The sequence below is a fragment of the Leuresthes tenuis genome, unplaced genomic scaffold, assembly GCF_036924035.1.
Source record: "Leuresthes tenuis unplaced genomic scaffold, fLeuTen1.0.hap1 SCAF_20, whole genome shotgun sequence".
Taxonomy (NCBI): domain Eukaryota; kingdom Metazoa; phylum Chordata; class Actinopteri; order Atheriniformes; family Atherinopsidae; genus Leuresthes; species Leuresthes tenuis.
The window spans coordinates 3,469,250-3,490,027 of NW_027325374.1; the positions used below are offsets into that span (position 1 = coordinate 3,469,250).

Here is a 20,778-nt window from a genome sequence, read left to right on the forward strand (position 1 = left end):
ACCCACTCCCCGAGTACGGCAGCCAGATGTGTTCCCATAGAAACCGTGCTCATGCACCCCGTGAAATAGTTGGTAAAGTTACTTATTTATCATCGGCTAAGCCAGCTGGTGAGTTTTTATATATGAAACTAATTGAATTCAGATGGATATCATTAAAACTTTTCATGGAAACATTCACCAGAGTCACTGATGGTGAAGAAAAGCAACTTGGTCCAAACAGCAGACCAAGGCAGGCGTTACCAGACATCCTTATAGTCATTTTTAAAAACACTATTGCCAAAAGTATTCGCTCACCCATCCAAATAATTAAATTCAGGTGTATTATTCAAGCACCTGGGCTTAATCTCAGTGAGTTCCAGCGTGGTACCGTGACAGGATGCCACCTGTGCAACAAGTCCAGGCTTTAAGGAGCTGGGTTTGGCCCCTTAGTTCCAGTGAAAGGAACTCTGAATGCTTCAGCATACCAGGAGATTTCATGCTCCCAACTCTGTGGAAACCGTTTGGGGATGGGTCCTTCCTGTTCCAACATGACCGTAAAGGTCCATAAACGTTTCTGTATTTATCAGACGCTTTTATCCAAAGCGACTTACAAATGAAGATATAACAGCTTTATAAAAAGCTAACAATAAGCTCCATAGAAGGAACCCAGGAGTCCGACTCTGTCAGAGGGGACAGAGTAGAGATAGGGTGCAGGCATAGAAGGAAGTGCAGAAAGATAAAGTGCAGAGATAGAGGGGGGAGGGAAGTACAAGGTAAGTGCTGGGATAGGAGATGCTCTCTGAAGAGCTGGGTTTTCAGGAGCTTCTTGAAGATAGACAGGGACGCCCCTGTTCTGGTAGCGCTTGGTAGGTCATTCCACCATCGTGGGACGACACATGAACAGAGTTTGGATTGTCTTAGGCGTGGTGTAGGAGCTGCTAGACGACAATCCTGGGACCAACGGAGGGACCCAGTTGGGACAGAAGCCTTTGCAAGAGCATTCAAGTAGATGGGAGCCGTTCCATTAAGCTCTTTGTAGCTAACATCAGGGACTTGGATCTGATGCTAAGGGAAGCCAGAGGAGGTCAATGAACAGAGGGGGGGCGTGTTCTTTTAGGCTGATCCAAGACCAGACGCACCGCCGCGTTCTGGACCATCTGCAGAGGTTTCACAGGCTGGAGACCAGTTAGGAGACCAGTTAGGAGACCAGTTAGGAGAGCGTTGCAGTAGTCAAGGTGGGAGATGACCATGGCCTGCACCAGGAGCTGGGGGGCATGTTGGGTTAGGTATGGTCTGATCTTTCTTATGTTTAGTAATGCAAAGCGGCACGAACGAGCAACCGAGGTAACGTGACCTTTGAAGGTTAGTTGGTCATCAATCATGACACCCAAGTTTCTAGCTACCTTCGATGGAGCAAGAGATGGGATTCGGTTTGGATGATAAAGACATGGATGAGCCAGTGTGGTGTGGAAGAACCTGACTGGCCTGCAGAGTCCTGACCTCAACCCAGTAGAACACCTTTGGGATGAATTAGAGCGGAAACTGCGAGCCAGGCTTCTGGAGGAATGGTCAAAAACTCCCATAAACACACTCCTGAACCTTGTGGAAAGCTTATACAGAAGAGTTGAAGCTGTTCTAGCTGCAAATGGTGGACCGACGTCATATTAAACCCTATGGATTAAGAATGGGATGTCATTTAAAGTTCATATGTGTGTAAAGGCAGATGAGCCAATACTTTTGGCAATATAGTATAAACATTAGAGCCATCCTTAAATATGATTTTAGCCCAGTTTTTCAATGACATCGCCTAACCATTTCAGGAATTAGACACTGACAAACCGATCTCCTCCTCCAGTTCTCACCAGGTCGATGCACTCTGACAGCGACGGAGGTATGGCTATACCCCGGATGTTTAACTCCAACACACCGTTCATCATCGTGACGGGTGGTTCTGAGCTCTCGTTTCTGGGCAAAGAGGACGGCAACCAAGCATATGAGGAGGCCACGGACCCGCTGGTCAAAGCCATCGCCCCCCATCTGAGCCGTGTGATGCAGCACGGCACCGCCAAACAAGTGGTTACGGAGGGGCCCGAGGAGGATCCATGTGTGTCCATAGTGGCACAAGCTGAAAGTAAGACTGGTTCAGGTTCAATTTGCACGTATGATGGAGCCGTGTGGCCACGGTCACATGTTTAATCTTTTTTTTAATGAATTTTGACAGTTGTCTGAGGTTAGCTGTTTTTTTCTGCAGGAAACTCCCATAAAAATACAGATTAAAGAGTTAATATAAGATTAAGAAGGCAAGGAAATGTACTGTTTTCAGTGTGTCTCTAATTAGATTTAGTTGGGACCAATTTTGTCATAATAAAGGTTCTTTAAAGGTGAATTTGCACAACAGGATTTTTCCATCAAACCAAGAACGTGTTGAGGTGCCCTACCTGCCCCAAAACCAGAGGAAAGCAGGTCATTTTAGCCTTAAAAAGTCTTTGAATGGCAGGAAACTCCCATAAAAATACAGATTAAAGAGTAAAGAGGCAAGGAAATGTATTGTTTCCAGTGTGTCTCCAATTAGATTTAGTTGGGACCAATTTTGTCATAATAAAGGTTCTTTAAAGGTGAATTTGCACAACAGGATCTTTCCATCAAACCAAGAACGTGTTGAGGTGCCCTACCTGCCCCAAAACCAGAGGAAAGCTGGTCATTTTAGCCTTAAAAAGTCTTTGAATGGCAGGAAACTCCCATAAAAATACAGATTAAAGAGTAAAGAGGCAAGGAAATGTATTGTTTCCAGTGTGTCTCCAATTAGATTTAGTTGGGACCAATTTTGTCATAATAAAGGTTCTTTAAAGGTGAATTTGCACAACAGGATCTTTCCATCAAACCAAGAACGTGTTGAGGTGCCCTACCTGCCCCAAAACCAGAGGAAAGCAGGTCATTTTAGCCTTTAAAAAGTCTTTGAATGACAGGAAACTCCCATAAAAATACAGATTAAAGAGTAAAGAGGCAAGGAAATGTACTGTTTTCAGTGTGTCTCCAATTAGATTTAGTTGGGACCAATTTTGTCATAATAAAGGTTCTTTAAAGGTGAATTTGCACAACAGGATCTTTCCATCAAACCAAGAACGTGTTGAGTTGCTCTACCTGCCCCTAAACCAGAGGAAAGCAGGTCATTTTAGCCTTAAAAAGTCTTTGAATGGCAGGAAACTCCCATAAAAATACAGATTAAAGAGTAAAGAGGCAAGGAAATGTATTGTTTCCAGTGTGTCTCCAATTAGATTTAGTTGGGACCAATTTTGTCATAATAAAGGTTCTTTAAAGGTGAATTTGCACAACAGGATTTTTCCATCAAACCAAGAACGTGTTGAGGTGCCCTACCTGCCCCAAAACCAGAGGAAAGCAGGTCATTTTAGCCTTAAAAAGTCTTTGAATGGCAGGAAACTCCCATAAAAATACAGATTAAAGAGTAAAGAGGCAAGGAAATGTACTGTTTTCAGTGTGTCTCCAATTAGATTTAGTTGGGACCAATTTTGTCATAATAAAGGTTCTTTAAAGGTGAATTTGCACAACAGGATCTTTCCATCAAACCAAGAACGTGTTGAGGTGCCCTACCTGCCCCAAAACCAGAGGAAAGCAGGTCATTTTAGCCTTAAAAAGTCTTTGAATGGCAGGAAACTCCCATAAAAATACAGATTAAAGAGTAAAGAGGCAAGGAAATGTACTGTTTTCAGTGTGTCTCCAATTAGATTTAGTTGGGACCAATTTTGTCATAATAAAGGTTCTTTAAAGGTGAATTTGCACAACAGGATCTTTCCATCAAACCAAGAACGTGTTGAGGTGCCCTACCTGCCCCAAAACCAGAGGAAAGCAGGTCATTTTAGCCTTAAAAAGTCTTTGAATGGCAGGAAACTCCCATAAAAATACAGATTAAAGAGTAAAGAGGCAAGGAAATGTACTGTTTTCAGTGTGTCTCCAATTAGATTTAGTTGGGACCAATTTTGTCATAATAAAGGTTCTTTAAAGGTGAATTTGCACAACAGGATCTTTCCATCAAACCAAGAATGTGTTGAGTTGCCCTACCTGCCCCAAAACCAGAGGAAAGCAGGTCATTTTAGCCTTAAAAAGGCTTTAAATGGTCAGCTGGAATTTTCCACAAAGCATTTTCAGCACAAACTGTCAATGAGTTGTTGTAGTTTGTTTGGGACACAAACGGACAACAGCATTCAGGGTTTGTAGGTAGCAGAGACCATCATGCTTTGCAGATTTGGAACATTTTAATGCATTTTCAACTGGCTATGACCTTTGATTTATGATGGTATGAATTTATTCCTGTTTTTCGATGACTATCAGTACAAATATGCTGCCACGCTTTTCTTTTTCTTACTCCAGGAGAAGACTTCCAGGAGTTCAGCCCTTCCAACACCCAGTGCCCATACTCACGAGCTCAGCTCCCCCAAAAGCACAGGTATACACTCTCACTGGCCCTCCCTTATCTGGTTGGAGAGGTCCGAAACTGATGCTGTTTCAGTTGATTCCAGAAGAAACTGAATCATTTGAGTTTGTCCAAACCAAACCGGAAAGGGTCAAACATGAACTGTTATCAGAAAAGAAAGGATACTGTAGATCATTTATAAAAAATGTGCCTGAGGCGATACCAACAGTGAGGATACGGCTGCTTTTATTTGTTTGACTTGTTTTATGTGATGTCAAAACAAAGCTCAGGGTGCATCAGATTGTTTTATTTGTGCAAAACGCACCAGGTGATAATGTCAGCTTGTCAGTAAACGGCCACAATATGTCCCCTTTAAATTATAAATAAACTTGGCATCTTCATATCCCAGAATGCATCTGGACCGTTAACACACCCAGGTCTCAGTCTGTGATCTGATTCAGTTTGTGTGAGATTTAGAAACGTTTGAATGTGGTGACTCCTAGTGGCTGGAAACAATACATCTGCCTGATGAATCCCACTTTGAAGGCTGTGCCACTCAAAGAGAATCTGAGCAGTAATTATTCAGCTTCTTTGGTGAAAGTTGGAGCCTTTTCAAAGTTGACTTACAAATATTTAATTAATCAAGAGGAAATACCAGAGAAAATAATGACACTTTTTGATTAAAAACCAGGCAGTTTTTAGGTTTGTTTAATGATTGTTGGCATAAAAGTACTGAAAAAGCTGCATTACCTAAAGTTTTTGCCCAGAACAAAGTGTCAGAGGAGCTGAAAGATATCCTGGTTCCTCCCCAGAATGCATTACAAACGTTTAGTCTGGTATTAAATCACGTTTCCTCTCATCTGCAGGTTTCTCATGAGCGACACAGAGGACGAGGATCTGGAGGACGCCACCAAACTCTCACATCACCACCTCCAGAGGAAACAACGCCGGAAAACTAGAAGCAGACAGAAGAGGCAGGAGGAAGGCGGAGAACCTCCTGTTATCCGGGGTTTGTGGGTGCAGGAGATCGATTGGCTGAAGACGACATCATCCGCTGAGATCATACCGCCTCCTCCTCAGTTTACCGACTCACTTCCCTGCTGCCATGGCGACCTGCTGCACCCCTGCACGTATGGAGGTGACTGTGTCAGGAGGTCAGAGGTGTGCACATCAATAGAAACGGACGACACAACCAGCGCTGATGACAGGGACTCAGGCTCTGACTGCGAGTCGGTTCACACTCATGAAAGCGAGTCAGACTCGTCTTTCTGTGACGCCGACATACGGGATCAGTTTGGAGCTGAAGCGAGCGCATCAGATGGTGCGTTCAGCCCGGTGAAGGTGTCTGGATTTAACTCCTCCCCCCACACAGAGTGGGATTCTGACTCCACAGGGTCTCTGCAGAGTCTGCCTGGAATTTCAAACTCTAAGGACACTCACAGCGGCGTGGACTCATCCCAGAGTGTCGGTGGTTTTCATGACGCCGGTGACTCACTGTTAGATGAGCTCAAAGGCAGAGTGACCCAGATATCAAAGCTCTTTGTCTCAACTCTCTTCGGAGATTCGATAATACGGACTCTGAATGACTGGAAGACAACAAAACCTGCCAACGAGGGGCTCATATTCCATCACGTAAGACATGTAAATCTGTTCATGAGCACTTTATTTTCCATATGATCTCATTTTAAGTTGGAACACCAAACTCTTGCTCTTATTGACCAAAGAGGGATGCAAGTGGTGGAAGTTTTATAAGGTCTACAGAGGCATTAAAAACGAGAAAGAGTCAAGCAACAAGAGGTTCACACAAAGGTAGTAAAGTAGAAAGTACAATGCTTCCTTTCATATGAAGCGTTACAAAGCAGCGTTTGCTCAAACAACGATGAAACTTTTATGGTTTGAGATGTTTTAGAGGGCAAAAATTAGCCCATTCAGAGAAGCTCTGAGCTTAGAAGTATTTCACATTTAGTATATCATTTTAAATTAGGGAAACTCACATTTTTAATCTTCATCTTTGCCGTGTCGTGCTGAGTAATTTCACACCATCAGCTCTGCATTTATTTTATCAGCTGCTAGCTGAAGCAGAGAAGTGAGAGCTGGTCATCCTTATCCATTACTGGATAATGTTATATCGTCAAATAACAATTTCAGGGGGAAAAAAAATGTCTATTTTATGCTTTATTGAACCTCCCCAACAGTTTTTACACCAATCTCCACAATTACTTTGTGATTTTTGAGAAAACAAAAGCAAAAGAAAAACATTTTGACATTTTCTGCTTGGAATCTAGAGATAATGACATTAAGATTTCCTGGCATAGCTTCAGATTTTCCACAAGATAAAACATATACAGAATTTTGGCCACTTTGGGGTCAGTGGGTGTGGCTGCATTAATCTATTTTCATACAAATAGATGTAGCCACGCCGCTCCTTGGTTTGTCGACTCCTTTGTGTCTGAGCCATGGGCGTCTTGCTACTATAAAATCATAAGTTACAAGAGAGTAGCATCTGTTTCTAGACTATAGTTTGCAAAATGAACATCATACTCTATTGCAGAAGACAAAAATTTATAACAATTAATACCATAAAGTGAGTTTATGGAGTTCAGTTGAAGTCTGGAGTCTTTAACAGGTGTTGCACTCTGAGACGCTTCGGCGTCTGCTTTTCTTCCCATTAAAAAGGCCTGCTAAGTGCTAATAGCTTCTCAGTTGGCTCTGAATGGTTGGTTCCACCGGCCCTTGGCTCTATCCGCTAATATAAATATTATTCCCTTACAACTTCAAGAAACTCTATTAAATGAGAAGATAACACAAGCTACAAGGAGAAAGTAGCGAAGAGCGAGTGGGGGCAAGAGGTCACTACGAGCCAGATATCTAGCAAGCGCTAGCCGCTAGCTGTGTAGCATATTCACAGAACCTTATTCAGTGAATAAGAAAAAATGTGTAAAGTGATTTCCAACCAAATTTTTCTTCTCTTTTTCTTTTTGTGGCAAAAACTTAAAAAAAATCAGTTTTAAAGTTTTCAGTTTAATTTGTAGGAGTATGTGGTTTCTGCAGGGTTAGCTGCTAACCGCTAGCTGCTAGCTGTTTAGCATAAACACAGAACTTCATTCAGTGAATAAGGAAAAATGTGCAAAGTAATTTCCAACCAAGTTTTTTTCTTTTCTTTTTGTGGTTCAGTTTTAAGGATCACAGATTACTTTTTAAGAGTATGTGGTCAGGGAGCAGTTTCAGGACCCCAAGTTTTCATTAAAGCTACTTTAGAGGAGTACAAATTAGCAAGAGTTAGAAAGAGCTAATGCTATGTACTGTGAGAGAATGACACCCAATACCTTTATGCTAACCTAATCATTTTGGCATGTTAGCGACATGAAATGACAAACCAAAGAGAAAAAAAATGTAAATGACATGCAGAAAGTGCTGAGAATAGTGCTTTTTAAATCTACTGCCTTAAGATCATGTTAAAAATGAGGCTCCTGAAACTGCTTTGTTTTTAGGGGATTTAAAACTACTAGCATAGGACTTAAATGCTTGAGAATGGATAAAATTAAATTAATATTCACACAATCGGCTTCACAAAGTGTCTGTCCACCACAGAGGGTGTGTTAGGCACATCTTTAGTTTATTTTAGTTTAAATGCCCTGATAATCCTCAAGATTTGTGCTTTTCCAAACAAACAAATTCCTAAAATCTTGCTGAATATAAGTAGAAACCCAGCATCTCCTTTTCAGAACATCTTTCTCATTTAGAGTTGATTTAATCTTCAACTCTTGTAATTTTTCCCTCATTTCGTGTCTCATTTAATTCTTTGTGTCCTAAAGTTACTGCGCCCCAACAGTTCCCAGTACAGGGAGGGAGAGGAGTACAGCGTCCTCCACCACATCCAGAACGGCTCCTACGGCGACGTGTTCTGTGTTCGGGACAGACGCACCCGATTTAAATGTGCTGCTAAGAGGGTGAGCCGAGAAACAATGAGTCACTGTACAGTAAGAATACTCCTCTGAAGCAGCTCATTATCCCTGAATTCATTGTCAGGTTCCACTGAGTCACTTCAGCAGCGAGGAGGTGAGCGCGTGGAGCGCTCTGAACTCTCCTCGCGTTGTGGAGCTGTTTGGGGCCGTGAGGGAGGGGCTGAACGTCGTGCTCTTCATGGACCTGAAGCCAGGTAAAGATCACTGAACCGTAACCTGTGTGAAAAACAGGATTCTCAGACTCTCCAAACCTCTCCAGCTTGCTTGGCCCAACTTCTGAAGGAGATGACCTGCCTCCCTGAGGATCTGGCTCTGCATTACCTCCATCAGTCACTGGGGGCGCTGGAACACCTGCACCACAGAAAGGTGCTTCACTTGGATGTCAAAGGCGAGTCTCGTTTGTCTCTGTGTGGCCCTGTGATGGACTGGCGACCTGTCCAGGGTGTCCCCTGCCCCTCACCCAGTGACAGCTGGGATAGGCTCCACCCCCCACGCAACTGAAATTGGATTAAGCGGGTAGAGAAAATGGATGGATGATCCGTTTGAGCCTCAAAGTCAATGAATTTCAAGGTGTTTTTAGAGCAGGGGAATTATTTAAGCTGATGAGAGTTTGGCCTCTCTGTTTGCTTTAAGTTACAGTACAAAAGGACAATTAGACCCTTAATTTTATGTGCTTATTTTGTACCTTTAGAATTAAACAAAGGTCCATTTTATTAACAGTCATGTGGAAAAGTGAAGCATCCATTTTCTATACACACTTAATGTGATTAAAGGTCATGGAGGTCAAGGTCTGGACTCTGACTGGACCATTGCAACACCTCGATTCTTTCCTTTTTCACACATTCTGCTGTAGATCTGCTGCTGTGTTTGGGATCTTTGTCCTGTTGATGAGCCAGTTTCAGCCCAGCTTTAGCTGTGGGACAGATGGCCTCACATTTGACTCTAGAATACTTTGGTATCCAGAGGAGTTCATGGTGGACTCAATGACTGCAAGGTGCCCAGGTCCTGTGGCTGCAGAACCAGCCCAGATCATCAGCCCTCCACCACCGTGCTTTACAGCTGGTATGAGGTGTTTGTGCTGATATGCTGTGTTTGGCTTCCTCCAAACGTGCTGCTGTGCATTAGGACCAAACATCTCCACTTTGCTCTGGTCTGTCCAAAGGACATTGTTCCAGAAGTCTTGAGCTTTGTTCAGATGCAGCTTTGCAAACCTAAGCTGTGCTGCCATGTTCTTTTTAGAGAGAAGAGGCTTTCTCCTGCAGCCCTTCCAAACAAGCCATCCTTGTTCAGTCTTTTTCTAACTGTGCTGTCATGACCTTTAACCTTTAGCATGCTAACTGAGGCCTGTAGAGTCTGAGATGTAGCTCTGGGCTTTTTCCCCTTGGGGTGAACTTGCTGGGACGTCCACTCCTGGGAAGATTGACAGCTGTCCTGAATGTTTTCCACTTGTGAATAATCTTTCTCTCTGTAGAATGATGGACTCCAGATAGTTTGGAAATGGCCTTATAACCCTTCCCAGACTGATGGGCAGCAGCAGCTGCTTCTCTAAGATCATTGCTGGTGTCTTTCCTCCTTGGCATCGTGTTAAAACACACCTGAAAACTGACAGAACTCCTGCTTTTATAGAGCTGCTCACAACATTATTCTTCTTTTAATTCCATCTATTTAATAAAACTGATTGTGTCTTATAGACACACTTGAGGTATATTGAGTCTGAGTCTTAAATCTGTTGGTACAGTAGAAATAAACCCTGATTTTTCCTTGTAATTCATGCTTGAGACATGCAAACACCGCTGAGCTGTTTCAGTGGGACCACACAGCGTCCCTGAGCCTGGAGCCGATGGTTCTGCTGTCAGCTAGCATCCCCTGGTGATGGTACCTAATCCTGAACTGACACCTCCCCTCTAAACCCTCTGTAATCTCTGCTGATAGGATTGAGCAGGAGGGGGCTCTCTGAAGTTAGGCCCCTCCATTGTGCTCGTATCAGACGCATCACTCAACCAACATCCATCAAATAAGCCCGTCTCATCGTATCAGTCTTCCTGCAGAGGTGGAGGGGGAAAGTTTGTGTGCTTTAGTTTTATTTTTGGAGATTATACCTTCTCAAGCTGCTGTGTACCCATCACGCTGACAGCCTCTGACAGCCTCCCGTTTCTCAGTCAACTGTTTCATAATGAGCACGAAATGCAAACAAGCTGTCTCACTAAATCCTGTGTGTTGATTTTATTCCAGTTGACAATGTGCTGCTGTCGGCCGACTGCAGGGACACATTCCTCTGCGACTTTGGTCTCTCAGAGACGCTGGATGACAGCGGATGGAGCACCAAAGCATTCAGGGGTGAGCTGATCCTGAAAGGTCTGCAGGACACTGTGGCACAACTCCTATTTTAGAGCACTTTTATGATCTAATTCACTACTGATTAAGTCCCCTACTTCATCAGAAACTAAATATTCCCCTGAAGTTCACTTTAAAGGCACCAAACATGCATTTAAATTCAGAGGAAAGTGGGCAGAAAGTCCTAATCTCAGCCGTCTACTCATGCTAAATGAGTTTACTTTTGACTGCTCGTTGTATTAATTAGTGTTTAGATTTAAACTACTCGTTGTGTCCCAATTACATAAAGTTAGAAAACAAATCCCTCATGCTGAGCTTGAGATGATGCTAAAGAAATAAATCTCCTCAACGGTCCCCAGTGCCCCATCCTAGAGAGAAACTAATCCATCATTCTGTTGGTCTTCTCTGAAGTTTGCCAAGAAAATGCAATTTTTTTGAGTGACAGCTTGAGTTTGTGAGCTTAAGATTGCGGAAACTTTTGGGCCTGGTAAGTTTTGTGTGTCCCAGACGTCATGAAACACATTTGAAATGGACAGTGACGGCTTGTGTTGACATTGAATGGGTCGGCTAATGTATTATAAAAGCCAAGTAGTTGTATTTCAACATAAAAGGTGTCCTGATAGAATGTAAGTTTAAACTATCACAACAGCACGGGCCTTTTCAACAAACCACCAAAACACTATTTAAAAGAATGCACTGATGGAAAATATACCATCTACCATCTCTCTGTAAATACAAATACTTTCACACCATAAAAGGTTTTAAAAAAGGTCAACCCAGACTTATAGTCTATTACAATTTGCTTTGGAACACAATAATCCAAACATCAACACAAAACTAAAATAGTAACTCCAGAAAAAACAGTCCAGAAAGACGTTAAGAGAGCCTTAAAAGAAATACTCCACAAAATGTATAATCTTTGACAGGAATGGTGGTGGGGGGGGGGTCTACCTTATTTGTAGAGAAGCTTCAAGAGGCCGTTAGCCGTTAGCCTTTCTAACGTTAGCCGTTAGCCTTTCTATCGTTAGCCGTTAGCCTTTCTAACATTAGCCGTTAGCCTTTCTATCGTTAGCCGTTAGCCTTTCTCTCAAACCAAGTTACACAAAAGCTAAGATTTTGGAGCTTTTCTTTCTGTGTAATTTGGATATCCTTTGGATGATGTTCCCCTACTTTTTTCACCTGAGGACATTGAAGAAAACGGATTCGAAAGTAAATAATCCACTTCATTAACCCCGATGCCTGACATTGTCAAAGTTTCGCCCTTCACACGCAATCAAGTAGAGTCGTCTGTGATTGGCCCAAATCTGCTGGCTTTGGGCTGTACAGATTTAGCCCAAATAAGCCGCAAATTATATTATATTCTAATTTTTATTGAACAATGTAGGGAGGGCTGAGCCCTGTTAGCCCAGTTGTACCAGCCGTCCGTGGAAATGGGTTACAGCAAGTGTTGTGAATGCTGGGCATGGCCCCAAGGACCTGAAGAAAATTCAAATTTAGGCCACGTGAGGAGGTATGTGGTATGTTTGACCTCTTTATAGCCAGAAAGTCTTAACTTTTTTTACACAAATATTGACATTTACATGCTGGTGCACCTGCTGAAACAGGAAGCAGCTCAAAAACCTTCAGTTTTAGTTCCAGCCATCTCTCCCACGGAGAACCCTTCAGGCTACAGCAGCACAAGTTAACTCCATTTGACTGTCCAAGCAGCTGTGGTTGGAAAATATTTGCAGTGGCTGAGAAAACTAATCCACGACTACAAGAGTCGGCCCAACCCTCAGACTACAGCCCTGTTTCCACATGTTTGCATGTGGATTCCCTTTCCTGTGTGCAATCTCTGATGTTTGAATAGAAACAGAAACATGGACACTGGCTGACGACACACCAAGAGCACCAACCATCTCATTTACCTCACTTGTTCTAGTTCATGACCATATGTAGGAAAACTGGATAGAAATAAATGCTAACTGCAGTTGAGTTTTCATCAATCTGAAAATACTTGAACAGTAGAGGCCATAGTCCAGGTATCACATGACACCGAACATACTGTAGCTTCACATGTGTGGAAAAGATGAGAATTAGCTGCCTGAAACTGCTGAAATCCACCAGAGGCTCCCAGAGGTCAGTGAGCAGCAGTGGGAGACATTTCAGTTAGAAAACATGATATTTTAAAGCAAGTGTTGATTTTACATCAGTGTCAGGAGCAGCCAGGTGGAGATTTTACTTCTTCACACTGGAGCAAACAGCCAGATGATGGTGTGAGTTTGTGGGCTTTTTTAATCCAAAGTAAACATTGTTTTACTGCTGAGGAGTTTAGTATGAGATCCTCCCAGCTTTGTGCTGTTCGTTTCGTCACTTTTAAGCCAGAAAAATAAACTGGCCTTGAATTTCAGCCCTCAACCTCTCGTAGTCACTCTTTATCAGCTATGATACGATGGTCTTAGCTTAGCATTTTAGCATATTCAGCTGAGACTTGAGGGATTGTTGCCAGTTTTGGGGGTTGCAGAGGGTTCAATCCCCTAACTTCCCAGTCTACCTGTCTCTGTTTTGTTGAGGTTTATGTTAAAAGGAGATGCTTTTATCCAAAGTGACTTACAGGTAGGGGGTCTTGCCTAAGGACCCCTACTGGAGGTAATAACTTTCATGCAGGGGATTTGAACCCAGGTCTCCCACACAGAAGGTGGCAATGATACCATTGCACTATCCAGTCCCGTTTTGGCTATAAGTTATCAGTGTAATGCAGTTTTCCAGGAGTTTGTTCATCAGGCAAATAAAGAAAGGCTAAGGTTCATTTATTTGGTTCCAGAAGCTATGAAAAAGCAAGTAACATGGAAAAGAGAGCATAAAAACATGAGGAAAATGCCATAAAAGATCATTAAACTGGTGTTTTTTATTGTAGGAGCTGCCTTCCCGGGCACAGAGTCCCACATGGCCCCGGAGGTGGCACGAGGGGATCAGCTGTGTGCAAAGGTGGATGTGTGGAGCAGCTGCTGTATGCTACTGCACATGCTCAATGGATGCCCTCCGTGGATTCGTTACTACTCCCATCCGCTGTGTCTCCAGGTCAGTCGGGATGTCTTCTTTGTTGGCATTTGCACCCTGAACTGGAGCAAAAACCACACTGAGGTATCATCACCTTTCTGTTGGTCAGATTGTCAACGAGCCTCCGCCTTTGTGGGAGGTGCCGTCCAAGTGTAACAACTTCACGGCCAAAGTTTTCAGGGCCGGACTGCGGAAGGATCCGGACAGACGAGCATCAGCGAAGGAGCTCAGGAGGAAAACCACCAAAGCTCTCAGAGCAGGTTGATGCATTACATGATAACATACAGTATGTAGTGATCATCCCATCCTCATCCAGTTACTTGTATTAAACAAAGATAAATAAGCACTTTCCAACAAAAAAGGCCCATAAAAAGTTCAATTTCAACTACTTTTAGTCAATCATGTGAATGTTTTCTCCACAGTTGGTGGTTTGAGGCCTTCTTCCATCAAGACTGCCTGTGAGAAGCTGTATCATGGCCAAAGCCAGCATGAAGACCAGCTCTGTGCTGCCTCCCCTGAGGTCCACGTTGTCCCGAATCCACCATCAGCTGCTGCCCCAGCTCCCGCCGCTCTCTGGGTGAGCCCCTGGAGAACTATGGCGGGGGACGAGGACAGCGACGACCAGAAAGATGGCGGCTCAGACCGGGAATCTGAAGCTGAGACGTTTTCCTTAAACGGGGAATGGGACTGCCATCCGAAGTCACTGCGGGATGATTACCCGGCTGAAGCCGGCTGGGAGACCGGGTCTGAGTCAGAAGTTGATATCTACATGGCAGAAGAGGAGTGTATTCAGGAGAAGTGGCTGAAAACTGATAAAGAATACGAAGGAGACTGGGAGGAGGGGGGGGATGAAGACGAGGAGGAAGAGTGGGAATCTTCTGTGTCCACAGAGTACCTTCGTACCCTCAGAGGCCTTTTCCCTTTGCTGCAGAAAGGCCACAAGACAAATGAGAGTTCATGGGGATCCGAGGCAGAGCTGGAACACCTCAGAGATGGTGAGTCAGAGCACCTCTTAAATGAATATATTACTAAGCAAAAAACAAGGAAACATTTCAACGGATTTGCTTCGGCTTCAGGAAAACTCTGCTCTAAACAATCAATCTATCATCTAAAAAGAATCACATACAGTAAGTAATGAAAACTATAACTGGTCTTACATTTCTTCTGATTGACCTGAAGTCAAGAGATCATTGAAGAATTCCTCCTCTGAGAAGCATGAATGTTCATAAACTAATCCAGCGTTTTGAGATATTTCAGCCTGTACCATGGGGCACGATCTGGAAAGATTTAGTTTAGAATACATGGTCATAAGTAAATTTAACCCAATCCGAGTAGAACCCGATCCATCTACCTCCCAAAGACACGCAGGAATAACAGCGATATCTTTTTATTTGGCCAAAGACGTGTCCGATAAATACAGTTAGTACTTTAAAATGTTAAATGATTGGGTTTTAGCTTTTAATTTGCATTGTTTCTCATTTATTCTAATTTAAAGTTTAATTTTGCACTAAAAATTGTCGGCACATAAAAATACATTAATTATCAAATTAATCGTGAAAATGATTTTGGTCATAATCCTGCAGCCCGAGCTACAACTACCGTCTTCTTCAGCCAGCTGCGCCCGTGTTTTGGCCCTGATCCTCTTGCACATGCTCAGTGTTGCTCTTGTGGTGCGTCGCGAGGCTACGAGAGAAAGCTTTCGAGACTTTCTGTCACTTCTCTTTTTCTCTCTGGGTCATCATTGGACAGCTGATACAGCCGAATTCACTGCACAGATGTTGCATTTACGTGACTTAAACCGTGACTTTGTCAGATGAGGCTCCAGCTATAAAATCAGGATTTTATTCTTAGTCTGGACTTATTTCTCAATCTGACCAAAGGAGCTGTAAGTGAGCAACGACAGGAGAAGAGGAGCAAACAAATGTGAAAAGCTGGCACACAACAGAATGCAAATTTAATATGAAAATGGTGGAAATATGTTAATTAGTGTATGATGTCATCCACACTGCAGCTGGCACTGATCTCCTAAAAGCTGGTTACAGGTATTGGATGATGGCTGACTGTGATGTCATCGATCTCTTGTTAGGATGCTGAGTGGTAGAATCAATAATCAGATTTTATTTATATAATGATAGTCACTTGAAGAGCAAAGCAATAGATTATAAATTCCTAACTCACTCTCCTCGATACCTATGGGGAAAAGAGTGAGACTATAAAACTTATCAAAAGAAAGTTCTCTCCACGATTGGAGGACAAAACAAAAGGTTATATAAATCTTACAAATAAACTTATCCCTCTCCGAACCGTCGGAGGCTCTATAGAAATTTAACAAAATCAATAAACAAAAGGAGACTCCTTTTAATGGAGTTGCTATGAAAGTTATAATTATAAATCAAAGACACTCCTTTACCGGAGATACTACTGAATAAACAACAAGACCAACAACACTTCACTTGGCTAAATCTATGGCAAAACTTACAACAGAAAATCACTCTCAAGGAGGATCTTTGGATTACTTTGGGCTGGATGGTATGATTGCCACCTTCCATGTGGGAGACCTGGGTTCAAATCCCCTGCATGAAAGGTACTACCTCCAGTAGGGGTCCTAAGGCAAGACCCCCTTATCCTACCTGCCTATCTGTAAGTCGCTTTGGATAAAAGCGTCTGCTAAATGCATAAACATAAACATGAATCAAAGACACTTCTCTACCGGAGATACTACTGAATAAACGACAAGACCAACAACACTTCACTTGACTAAATCTATGACTATGGCAAAACTTACAACAGAAAATCATCTCAAGGAGGAAATCATTAATAAACAAGATCTTTGGAACACTTTGGAAGAGACAACATACTGGCACAAGACAAGGGAAACACAGACTATTTGAACACATGAGGGACCAAGGGGAACAGGTGGAAACACTTGGGAATCAGGGAAGACAATCAGACGCCTGATACAGGAGGAGAAGGTCAGTGATTCTTCAAAATAAAACAGGAAATGACGAAACAAGACATGAAACAGAACGGAAACCGTGACAATTACACTATCCAGTCCCATGGATAGTATATGGGGCTGGATAGTGTAGTGGTATGATTCCACCTTCCGTGTGGGAGACCTGGGTTCAAATCCCCTGCATGAAAGGTATTACCTCCAGTAGGGGTCCTTAAGCAAGACCCCCTTATCCTACCTGCCTATCTGTAAGTCGCTTTGGATAAAAGCGTCTGCTAAATGCATGAATATAAAATACTTAGGCTTGGATCACTTTGGAGGCTAGAGGAAGAACGCTCGAAAGACAAATTCAACACACTGGCAACGAGACAAGAGAAACACAGACTAAATACACCTGAGGGACCAAGGGGAACAGGTGGAAACACTTTGGGAATCAGGGAAGACGATGAGACACACGGGAGGAAGGGCAAGATATCTGAAACGAGAGGAGTTGTTAATTTCAAAATGAAACAGGAAGTGACAAGACAAGGTACAAAAAACTTAAGAGCCTCTGTGAGACCTGATCAGTAGCTTTTATAATGTCCCAGAGCTCCTTTTTAGGCTTTTATGGGTCAGTATGAAACCAGTTCCTGATCAATGATGGTAGTGTCCGTCAGGAAGGCCGAGCACACCGATTGGTCCCAGCAGAAACTCTTAATCTGTTGTCTTCAGATGTACCCGTGGGCACCGTAATCCAGACCTCGTCCCCTGAACCTCGAGACGACCCCCCGTCTTGTTTCAGCTGCTCGGAAACGTCGCAGATGGACGTATCGGAGAAGGTTTGTTTCAGGCGTTGTTTCAATGCTGCTCATTCAAAAGTCCGAACCCTAAAGTCCGAACCAGAGATTTCTTTCTATGTTCAAGGACTCGGACCATTCGTCTGATGACCTCAGCTCCGGCGTCTTTTCTTCCTGCAACAGTCACACGGAGGCACACTTGGAGTGGTTGGTGTCAGCCAATCAGCCGTCTTCCTGCTGCTTTGAAGGTAAAATGGCGGTAATTTGTCATTTCCGCTGACGGTGGCGTGCTTCTCTGAATCTCTGATGTTTTCCAGGTGTTGACATCTGGATCGAGGACGTTCCGGGCGAATGTTTGAGGATCAGAGAACACCGGCGGGTCAAAGTGGGCCATGTTGCGATAGGAATCAGCGATCAGGTGACCGATGTTAGAAATGCCTGAAGAACTAAGGCGTTAACCGAGAATTGTACGATTTTAGATCAAAGTAATATGATTTTGAGGAGGATATGAATAGTTGGAGATGCATGATCCACCTTTAAGTCCACGTGGGGTCGCGGTGGCAACTGTCCCTCACGACTTCCTCCAGCTCCTCATCGGTGACCCCGAGCCGTTCACAGGCCAATCAAGAGACACGATCTCTCCAGCGGGTCCTGGGCCGACCTCGGGGGCCTTGTCCCAGTCGGTTTTGCCGGGGACGCCTCCAAAGGAAGGCAACCAGGAGGCATCCGGATCAGAGTTTCAGCTAAACTAGACAACTATTAACGTACTCCTAAATGCGGTTTTCATCGGAGCGGCTGCAGCTCAGGAGGAAGAGCATCATCCACCAATCGGAAGGTCGGTGGTTCGACTCCGGCCACATGTCGAAGCGTCCTTGGGCAAGACACCGAACACCACGCTGCCTACCGATTCATCCATATGTGTTTGAATGAGTAGGAAGCACGTAGTTATGGTAAATTTCTAGTCTAACTGACCACTCAAAGCAGTTCTAACCGCCACTCACACACACTCTGAAGTCTACACATAACATACCCCGATGGATGGTAGGCAACGTGGTTCAGTGTCTTGCCCAAGGATATTCAAAATGGGGAAGCCGAAGTCGAACTGATTCCGATTGCTGGGCGACTGCTCTTCCTCCTGAGCTACAGCTGGCAGTCATGCATAGACTAACCGGGGACTAACCCGGTGCGGGGCTTATATGTATAGCAACTAGCAGATATATATAATAATCCATCCATACATCGGTTCCCTCTTTCACCATGGATCGTACTCTTGGCAGCCTTCTTTGTGTTTGCGCTCTGCCGTTTTCCGCTTTTTTCCACCTTTTTTTCCCGCCTTTTTTCAGATCGGCCCTAATTGGCTGTCGTCGCGTCACTGCTCATTTGCATAAAGTTGAGCCTTTCTCAACTCTTGAAGCTCATGAAGCTCACAACGTGCCGCTCATCGACGCCAGCTTACATTGAAAATGAATGGCAGCTGGCCGCTCACGACACACCAGAAGACTTGGAAAAGACTCTGAAAGAATATCAGCTCACATCTGAAGACTAGTTTTTAGCCTCAGACTAAAGATTTTACAAAGATTGTGACTCTTGTAGGGTCACTATTTACAAGACAACTAGATTTGTTAGATTTTTTTTTCCCATCATGCTCAGCAGAAGTTTTACAAACATGGAGGAGAAGCAGCTTTTAGCTGCAGCTGCTCTGGTCTTTGCTGTGGTTTGTAGTGAAAAACCCAACAAAAAGAAGAGAAAACGCCACAGAATATCAGTCGTTCTTCTATGTCTGCCGACATGTTTGTTATTGACTGTCTGCTTTCCTGTTTCCGATGTTGTCAGAGCTCATCTATTGGCTGTTGATGGTGTTACTGCGACCTGAGATAATATTAAACGTTTGATATGAGCTGAAGCCCAAAACCAGGGAGAGACTGGTAGACTGCAGACTGCAGATTACCACCTTAAACTTAACGCAGATTATCGCCTTAAACTGAACGATCGAGATGACGGGAGCGCACCGAGACTCCAGTTAGACTCCTAAAGACTCAGTTTTTAGTCTGTGGAAATCGTTTGGTTTGAGCCCAGAATAAGACGAGCTGTGTGAAAGTAGCATGTTGGTATGATGCTCTGCCGTCCAAAATCCACATGAATGATTTAATCTGTCACTCAGGTCTCCAGGAAAGCCTTCACTTTGGAGACTCTGGACAGAAAGTTGGTGCCCTTTGAGCAGGAGATCAGAGAGTCGGGTCTGTGGCTCTGCTGTGTCTCTGCTCCTGACCGATGTCAGCGCTGGAAGTGGAGGGTCAGAGACGGCAAGCTGGAGCTCAGAGAATAAGACTGAAACTCTCTGTTTTCTCTTATTTCTTTTCTTATTTGCACTAATTTTGTTGTTGTTGACATGTTTTGGGGGGAAAAAAGCTGGAGAGTATCTGCTTTTGGGAGAAATTATTCCAGTTTCCGTGTGTGATTACGTGAAAAAGAGGTTCTTATCAGGAGTTTTACCAGCTCATATGAACAAAAACATATCACATATTACACTGTGTTGTGTTTTTTTTTAAAACTAAGCCAAAATGCAGAAGTACTGATCATCAGTCAGTGTGAGCAGCTCTATAAAAGCAGGAGTTCTGTCAGTTTTCAGGTGTGTTTTAACACGATGCCAAGGAGGAAAGACATCAGCAATGATCTCAGAGAAGCAGCTGCTGCTGCCCATCAGTCTGGGAAGGGTTATAAGGCCATTTCCAAACTATCTGGAGTCCATCGTTCTACAGAGAGAAAGATTATTCACAAGTGGAAAACATTCAGGACAGCTGTCAATCTTCCCAGGAGTGGACGTCCCAGCAAGTTCACCCCAAGGTGAAGAAGCCCAGAGCTACATCTCAGACTCTACAGGCCTCAGTTAGCATGTTAAAGGTTAAAGGTCATGACAGCACAGCTAGAAAAAGACTGAACAAGGATGGCTTGTTTGAAGGGCTGCAGGAGAAAGCCTCTTCTCTCTAAAAAGAACATGGCAGCACAGCTTAGGTTTGCAAAGCTGCATCTGAACAAAGCTCAAGACTTCTGGAACAATGTCCTTTGGACAGACCAGAGCAAAGTGGAGATGTTTGGTCCTAATGCACAGCAGCACGTTTGGAGGAAACCAAACACAGCATATCAGCACAAACACCTCATAGCAGCTGTCAAGCACGGTGGTGGAGGGCTGATGATCTGGGCTGGTTCTGCAGCCACAGGACCTGGGCACCTTGCAGCCATTGAGTCCACCATGAACTCCTCTGGATACCAAAGTATTCTAGAGTCAGATGTGAGGCCATCTGT

At 43.7% G+C, this 20,778-nt stretch overlaps 2 protein-coding genes across 2 annotated transcripts; both read left to right on the top strand.

Moving 5' to 3' along the window:
• Window positions 1-1,838: 1,838 nt before the first annotated feature.
• On the top strand, window positions 1,839-8,874 carry LOC140278888 (uncharacterized). Its single transcript, XM_072373976.1, has 6 exons — window positions 1,839-2,110; window positions 4,366-4,441; window positions 5,275-6,040; window positions 8,224-8,358; window positions 8,438-8,567; window positions 8,633-8,874. Exons 1-6 carry the CDS (start codon window positions 1,849-1,851, stop codon window positions 8,872-8,874), a joined length of 1,611 nt encoding a protein of 536 aa, XP_072230077.1. The 5' UTR covers window positions 1,839-1,848.
• Window positions 8,875-9,095: 221 nt separating this feature from the next.
• LOC140278889 (mitogen-activated protein kinase kinase kinase 14-like) lies at window positions 9,096-19,850 on the top strand. The gene is made up of 9 exons (XM_072373977.1): window positions 9,096-9,105; window positions 10,606-10,710; window positions 13,604-13,767; window positions 13,856-14,006; window positions 14,169-14,741; window positions 17,411-17,517; window positions 17,603-17,723; window positions 17,793-17,893; window positions 19,637-19,850. Exons 1-9 carry the CDS (start codon window positions 9,096-9,098, stop codon window positions 19,799-19,801), a joined length of 1,497 nt encoding a protein of 498 aa, XP_072230078.1. The 3' UTR covers window positions 19,802-19,850.
• The last annotated feature ends 928 nt before the right edge of the window (window positions 19,851-20,778 follow it).